General features: G+C 57.4%; 1 protein-coding gene across 2 annotated transcripts; it reads right to left on the reverse strand.

The window, feature by feature from the left end:
• Window positions 1-864: 864 nt before the first annotated feature.
• Window positions 865-7,618, reverse strand: EBI3 (Epstein-Barr virus induced 3). Of its 2 annotated transcripts, none has more exons than XM_058729049.1 (5): window positions 6,831-7,618; window positions 5,884-6,004; window positions 4,635-4,813; window positions 3,445-3,602; window positions 865-1,245 (listed from the first exon to the last, which is right to left on the reverse strand). In XM_058729049.1, exons 1-5 carry the CDS (start codon window positions 6,895-6,897, stop codon window positions 1,093-1,095), a joined length of 678 nt encoding a protein of 225 aa, XP_058585032.1. In that variant the 5' UTR covers window positions 6,898-7,618; the 3' UTR covers window positions 865-1,092. The 2 variants fall into 2 exon arrangements, with proteins under 2 accessions (XP_058585032.1, XP_058585031.1); XM_058729048.1 differs by having other exon boundaries at window positions 5,884-6,007.
• Between the last annotated feature and the right edge of the window lie 258 nt (window positions 7,619-7,876).

Below are 7,876 nucleotides of genomic sequence, written 5' to 3' on the forward strand. Positions count from 1 at the left end.
CCTAAAACCACACACGTTTACTAGCCTGCAGTTTGGAGGTCAGAAGTCTAAAGTGGATGGGAGGAGGGCTCCAGGGCAGAATGTGTTTCCTTGACTTTTCCGGTTTCCAGGGGCCACCCACATTCCCCAGCTCATGGCCTGGCATCACTCTGGCCTCTGCTTCTGTTGTCACATCACCTTTTCTCTCTCCCTCTGGCCCTTGTCATTATCCTGGGGCCCCCTGGATCATCCAGGATAACCCGCCGCGGTGTTCATTAACTTAATAAAAGATCCTTAATCGTCAAATTAAGGATTCTCATGATTCTTAATCACACCTGCAAAATCCCTTTTGCCATGGTAGGTACTGTATTCACAGATTCTGGGCATTAGGAGTTGGGTATCTTTGGGGGGCCATGACTTTGCTGGCCATAGACGACGTGGTCAGGAAAGACTTCTCGGAGAAGGTGACCTCCGAGTGAAATTCACAAACAAGTCCGTGGATTTTCTCCGGTCTTCGGTCCGCAAGGCTTTGCCCCCTCCTAGAGAAGTCTTCCCAGATTCGTGTCATTTTTGTGTCCATCCACAATGAGGCTCACCCCCAGGCAGCTTTTCAGGAGGTAGGTGGTCTGAACGCCTGAACTGAACGGATTCCACCCTCTGTCCCAGCCAGAATCCCTGCCCCCAGCCCCAGGACTCCGCCAGCCCCAGGCTCTGCCTCCGTTCCAGCCCTGACCCCATTCATAGGAGCTGGGAGTCGCTGTGTGTGTGTCCCACTCCATTCTCTCCTCTCTGGGTCTCATCTGGGTCTACTGAAGGAAGGGAGGAGGAATCCTCATTCCAGCAACAACAGTCTTTTTCTAGTTAAACAATAAAAGACATCACACGTTCACAGTTCATAAAGCCCTGTACTGGGGTCTAAGAAAGAAGTACATCCCCATTTCACAGATTGACGAACTGAGGCTCAGAGGGGGCGCAAAGTGATTTGTCCACAGTGGCCCAGCAACTCAGCAGCAGCGAATCCAGGCCAGTTGGGTCCCATCCGCGGCAGTGGTGAAGGGGGAGGGTTGGACGTCAAGGACCCAACCCCTCCTCTGGGGGTCCTAGAAAGCCCTGCTACTTGTCCAAGATCATGGAGGCAGTGGCAGGGAGACTCCAATCACTCATTTCCCCATAGTCGGTGAGGTCCTGAGCGGCCACCTGGATGCAGTACTTGGCCTGGGGCCTCAAAGCCCTGAGGGTGAAGGATGTGGCTTCAATGGGCCCCACCTGAGAGCAGAAGAGAGGGCCAGGTCAGTGGGAAGGACAAGGCTGGGAGGGGCCGCTGTGCACAGAACTGCAAGACCCAGACCCTCACCCAATCCAAAAAACACGTCCTCTGCGGCCCCCTCCACCGCGTTGGGCCTTCCCCATCCCTGGCCCCAGAGCCGCCCGGTTCAGGATTCCTTGGGGGACTGCACGGGCCCCCAGGCTGTCTCAGCAGCCAGACCCCAGCACCCCATTCCTCCTCCGGGCTCCCTCCTGGCCCCCTGGGTTAACCTTGTTTTTAAGTTTTTGGTATCTTCTGATTCAAGATCTTCAACGTCTTGCTGACCAGGGTCAGCCGAGTCTCAGAGTTCGCAAGCAGGCCAGGAGCCTGCCTCTCACGTACAAACCCACAAACCCACCGATTGGACTCACACCCCTTTCCCTCTCTCTTTCAAGCCGGCACTCCCCCTGCCTCAAAGCCTCTGGGGCTGGTGCAGCCCAGAGCCCTTCAGACTCGCCAACCCCGAGCTGTCTACCTCGTCCTGCCTTGCCTTTCCGTGGAAATCCCAACAGAGGCACAGCCAGGCTCCCGTTTCTGCCTCCTGACCGTCCTGATGTTGCCCCAGGGCCCCCCTCTGTCGGGAAATCTACTAAATCTTCTTGCCGAGGCACTGACCTCTCCACATCCTCACTTGGCCACCTCCGTAGACGACAACCCATGGGCACGAGGGAGGCATGCACTCAGCAATTCTCTGGCCTGATATTCCCACCCTCCCTCCCAGAGCCGGCCCTTTCCTCCTGGCCCTTTCCTCCTGCCGGGTCCCCCCTCATCCTCAAGGACGACCCATCCCAGCCCCCAGAGGCAACCTCCTAGCCCCAGACCTGACTGGCTCCCTCTCGGCTCTGCCCTGACCTGTCCTGATGGTCGCAGGATGTGGTGATTGACATTTTGCATTTAGATTCAAGGTTGCGCAACTTTGCGAATACACTCAAAGCCACTGGCTTCATACAGTGTTGTGCACTTTAAAACGGCGAGTTTTATGGCATGCAAATTCTCAGTTTTAAGGATTGCGAAAATATTTAAAATAAAATTAATGAACACTAAATAAAACTTAAAAGCCAGTTCCTTAGCTCAGTCTGGGTGGCTCAGTCGGTTAAGCATCTGACTCTGATTTCAGCTCAGGTCACGATCTCACCGGTTTGGGAGCTGGAGCCCCGTCCCCCCGTCGGGCTCCTGACTGACCATGCGGAGCCTGCTTGGGATTTTCTCTCCTCTCTCTCTCTGCCCCTTCCCAACTCGCGCGTGCATAGCCTTCCTCTCCCTCTCAAAATAAATAAATAAACTTAAAAAAAAAAAAAAAAAGGCCAGATCCTTGGCTACCCACCCCCCCCTTGCAGACACGTGTGGTTCGCGGTACAATTGTGGGTGCAGACGGAGAACATTTCCATCTTCCCAGAAAGGCCTATGGGACAGGACTGAAGAAGCCCTGAGCTCCTGGTCCCCGCTTCCCAGGCTGTCTGGTACACAGCTGACCTTCTCAGTACCCTGCCCTTATTTGTTTTTTCACTTTGTAAGCATGCAAAACAACGGATTTGTTTTCAAGCAAGGTGAGAGTCACATGACATGAAATTCACCCATCCAAAGATACCATCCAGTGGCATTGAGTACCTTCCCACTGTTGTGCAACCGTCAACTCTCCTTCCAGAACATCCCATCGCCCCAAAAGGAAGCCACGGGCTCATCAGCAACCTCCCCCCCCCGCGCCCCCCCCCCCCCCGGCCCCGGGCAGGCACGAGCCCCCCTCCCGTCCGTGGATGAGCCTGTTCTGGACATTTCACACACGTGGGCCCACACCACGTGGCCTCTCGTGTCTGGTTCCCTCCCTGCACTGCGGGAGGGGGGGGGGGGGCGCCTCGCTCCTGCTCGCGACCCGGGGAGGTGCGCGTGCGCGGTGGACGCCTGTGTGTTTCTGATTCATCCGTCGACATTTGGGCAGTTTCCACGCTTCGGCTGCTGTGAACGGCGCTGCCGTGAACGTGTATGTGCGAAGATTTGTTCGCGTTCCCATCTGCCGCCCCTTTGGGTAGACAGCCAGGAGTCCAATCCCGGGGCTGCCCCCACGTGGCGCACTGGCTGCGTTTGAGGCCCCAGCGCCCGCCTGCTCCCGCGGTGCCCTCTACCCGGGGACCACCCTCCCCTCCTCCCCTCGTCCTCCTCACCTGGCGGAAGCGGGCAGATCTGTGATGCTTGTATCGGATCCAGTACTTGAGTGAGAAGGTCTCCGGGAAGGGCCAGGACCGGGGGGGTTCCCACTGCACCCACAGCCGCTGCCCAGGGATAGGGCTCAGGCGGACGCCTTCTGGAGGGTCCGGTTTGACTGATGGGCAAGCAGGATGCGGGGTCAGGAAGGGATGGAAGATTCCCTCCTTCACGCAACCAGATCCTTATCGACGGTCTACTGAGTGTCCAGCGGTGGCCTGGGCACTGGGGACACAGCACAAACCCAACCCCTGCCCTCTTGGAGCTCAGCCAATCCCCTGGAGCAAAAGACCAGGAACAAGAAGCAAATCCGTAGGTCGTGAAGGGTAAGGAAGAAAGATCGAGAGTGCCCGCAGGAGGAGAATGGGTTGCGGTGCTTTTCTGAGCGTCATTCACACACCACCAAGCTCACCTTCCTGAAGTGTCTACAGTTCAGTGGTTTTTAGTACGTTCACAGACTTGTGCAACCATCACCACTTAACTGAGTGAGCGCCCCCCCCCCCCCGCCTCCGGTGCCCCTAGACTTTCTTAATAACCACCAGCAACATATGAGGGTTTGCAATCCAACAATGTGCTCAGAGAGTTGGCGGGGGTGGGAGGAGCTCACTGAGGAGATGAGTAGAGGCCTGAAGGAGGTGAGGGAGTGAACTCCCCCAGAGAGATCTGGGGGAAGAGGACTCCCGGCAGAGGGCACAGACAGTGCAAAGGTCCTGGGGCAGGACCTGCCTGGTGTGTCGGAGGGACAAAGGAGGCGCGTGTGGCTGCAGTAGAAGGAGTGAGGAGGAGAGAGGGAGGAGGGCAGGGAGGGGATGGGGCAGGTGCGCGGGGCCTTGGGGATCCAGGGGAGGAGGACTTGGGAGTCCTGGAGGGCTGTGGGCAGAGGAGGGCTGGACCCGACTCGGAGGCTCGTGTGCACCCTCTGGTGGCCACTGTGGGGAGGACGGACTGTGGGGGTGAGGGCTGGAGTCTGGGACCCGGGTGCAGGGCCCGACAGGGGCTCAGGATGGGGAAAAGTGGGTCTCTTCTCGAAGAAATACAAAGGTGGGGCTGACGGGACCCAGGATGGGTGACAGGAGGCGGGTGGTGAGAGGGGGGAGGGGCAGGAGCAAGCTGATGGCCTCCACACCCCCCCATCGCTGCCCACACTCACTGATGTGTTCCGGAACAAAGGGCACGAAGCTGCTGCTGGTGCCCCGGGGCTGCACAGCCGTGACGTTGAGTATGTATGGCACCATGGAAAACATCTGGACGTCTGGGATGGTGCAGCTGGTGGCCTCTGGTGTCAGCTGGAGGCAGGGCCGGCTCTCCCCGTGGGCAGCCACGCCCAGCCTGGACATGCAGGGACAGTATGAGGGCCTCGGCCCTTCCTGCCGGCCCGCCTGTGCCCCGGACCCCGTGCGGACAGCACTCGAGGACCACGGGCTGGGATCCTGCTGTTGGCTGGGTGACCCTGAGGGAGCCGTTCGCCCCAACATCGCAGAGCCTGTGGTGACCCAGGGCCAGGGGTAACGCCCCACAGGGAGACGCTAGGGTTCGGATGCTACAGGCTTCTGGAATGTCAAAGTTCCAGCCTTAGAATTCCAACATCCCAAGGTCTATGGAATCACAGGTTTGGAAATAAGAAGATCCTGATTCTGCTGAGTTCTGAGGCCCTGAGACTTCAGACTCTAGAGACATTCCAGAACATTCCAGAGCCTTCCAGAATATTCCACAGGCTCCGACCACGCTGTTGGATGCAGCGGTCACCGGCCATGAGTGGCTCTCCACCATCTGAAAGATGGCTGGTGCAACCGAGGGTGTGTTTCTAATTTATTTCATCTACCCTCAACGTCAAGTTCCCAGTTGGGTGAATCGATTTTCCCAGCCACAAATTTTATAAAACATAACCAGAGACCGAGAATTTCCAGTGAATGTTTAGCACGTGAGTTGAAACGTGCTATAAGTGTAAAATGCATGTGGAATTTCAAAGAAGACTAAGCATCAAAAGGATGTGAAATATCTCATTAATTTTTAAAATATTGACTACACGTTCAAATAATTATTCTTGAATCCTCTTAAGTAATATTAACTTCTATCATAAACGTAAATACATGGATCGTACATAAGCATGTTAAATTACATCCCATCGTATTAAATGAGAAGTCCTCGGGATATTTAGACGTTACCGAAGTAAAATACCAAAGTCAACTTCACAATTTCCCTTTCCTTTTTAAACGTGGCTTCTCGAAGATTTTAAACAAGGCACGTGACTCACAATCTGTATTTTAGGAAGTGTATTTCCCCTAGCTGGTGCTGCTCCAGAGTCCCGAGGGTTTCGGGTCTCCCTAAGCCTCCAGCTGTCCTGGTCTCAGGGCCAGCAGGAAACCCCCCCCACCCGGAGGCCCCCCTGGCACTCTGACCTGTACGTGGCAATGAAGGAAGTGGGCCTGGTGGGGAGCGGAGAGGCCGGCAGGGTCCAGATGCAATCCACGGCGATTGGGTACCTAGAGGCCCAGCACCGCACCCTGGGCTGGGTGGGGGCTGCTGGGGCCCCGGAGGGAGAGGGAGCAGGGTGAGCTTTCAAAGTCACCCTGGGGATGGTCCGAGCCCTACTGTGTGCCTGGCGCCAGCCTCCCCGCCAGGCACACAGTAGGTGCCTAATAAAGGTTTGTGAAATGAATGAATGAGTGCGTGAGTGAAAGGCACCTGCCTCATCTCCCACCTTCTCTAGCACCTGGGAAGGAAGTATTAGCCCATTTTCCAGATGGGGAGACTGAGGTTTATTTTTTTTTTTTAATTTTTTAATGTTTTATTTATTTTTGAGAGACAGGGCGCAAGTGGGGGAGGGGCAGAGAGAAGGAGGGAGACACAGAATCCCAAGCAGGCTCCGGGCTCCGAGCTGTCAGCACAGAGCCTGACGCGGGGCTCGAACCCACGAACTGTGAGATCGTGACCTGAGCCGAAGTCGGACGCTCAACCGACTGAGCCGCCCAGGTGCCCCAGACTGAGGTTTAAGGAGCCTCAAAGGGGACCTGGGTGGCCCCTCTCGTAACAACTTTGTTTCGAAGCAAGTGAAACGGATGCTATAATTAAAACGTCTCTTGTTCCCTCCCTCCCTCCCTCCGTCTCTCTCCCTCCATCCAAGCTGTGGCTGCCGCTTCCTGGTGCCACTTTGCGGTGGGACTCATCCTGTGTCTCCGTTTCCCCATCTGTGCAATGGGATGGTAACGGCCTCCCCCCTGCACCGGGTATCCAGTAGGTGTGTGAGCTCCCACCCCAGCTCAGAATGTTCCATGGCAGGCAACCTCCAGGCCCCAGGGAACGTCCCTCTGCCCTGGCCTCCCAGGCCCCCGGGGGTCCCACATACCTTCTCTCCCGATGCAGGGTGAGCAGCCCACACAGAGGGCGAGCACCAGAAGGAGTCTTGAGGCCATGACTCCGCGGGCTCTGCTGTCATGAGCTGGGGCAGGAGCACCTTGGGGAGGCAGGGGACTGGAGTCCCACCCGAGGGGGGAAGCACAGCCCCCGGGTCAAAGCCCCAGCTTCTCCTTCCCCAGATATGACTCCCCCACCCAGTTGGCGGGGCCAGTGGAGAGCTGAGCAGGGGCTGGGGCGGCGGTGGTGGCGGAGGAGGTCCCTTCACTATCGCGGCCACCAGCGGGGCTCTGGAGGCCCCGAGGGTGCGGGCAGGAGAGGAGGCCACGAAAGAGAGAAGTGGAGACCCCGTGGCCTTTCCCACAACAGCCCGGCTGCCAGTCCTTCCTTCCGCCTGCAGCGAGGACGGGGACGGGGAAACCCCCGGAGGGGGACAATGTCATGGAGAAGGATGAGAAAGGAACACTGTGGGGAGGGACACAGGGACACACACAGAGAGGAGAGAGCAAGACACAGAGATGGGAGACCGTGAGACAGGGGTGGAAACAGAGGAGACACAGAGACAGAGACAGACAGAGACCTAGGGAAGGAGACAGGGTGAAGAGAGGCCCGACCACAGTGGTGGGGACCCACCCTGGCCAGGGCTCCACACGCCAGGCCACAGAGAGACAGAAACGCAGGCCCCGGGGACGGAGCCCCCACCTGCGGACCTTATCAGAGCCACAGGGATCCCAAGGGACAGGCTGAGCCCCTACAGACATGGTGCCTTCCCTGGACACCCAAGGAAACCCCCGGGACAAGCCACACTCCTGCCTCCCCTGCCTTAGCTAGAAAGATCCAAGAAACCCCAGGGGATTTCTGGGGACTTGCCAGGGACAGGGAGGCTGGGGGTGGGATGCCCCCAGCAAGGCAAGATTCAGGGTGAGGAAAGTGACACAGGACGGGCAGACGCGGATCCTGTCTTCACTTGACATCTGGGTGGTTTGTTCCTGAGCTTCGACACCACGAACACAGCATTCCTTCCGGGGACCATGTGGT

Source organism: Neofelis nebulosa, chromosome 4 (genome assembly GCF_028018385.1).
Source record: "Neofelis nebulosa isolate mNeoNeb1 chromosome 4, mNeoNeb1.pri, whole genome shotgun sequence".
Lineage (NCBI taxonomy): Eukaryota > Metazoa > Chordata > Mammalia > Carnivora > Felidae > Neofelis > Neofelis nebulosa.

What these genes read in the sequence shown, in the direction of transcription:
- EBI3 (XM_058729048.1), bottom strand. Translation starts at nt 6,897, where the DNA reads ATGGCCTCAAGACTCCTTCTGGTGCTCGCCCTCTGTGTGGGCTGCTCA. An exon ending in TCCTTCATTGCCACGTACAG is followed by an intron (nt 4,814 to 5,883) that starts GTCAGAGTGCCA and finishes CTGCATGTCCAG; the next exon opens with GCTGGGCGTGGCTGCCCACG. An exon ending in GATCTGCCCGCTTCCGCCAG is followed by an intron (nt 1,246 to 3,444) that starts GTGAGGAGGACG and finishes TTCTGCTCTCAG; the next exon opens with GTGGGGCCCATTGAAGCCAC.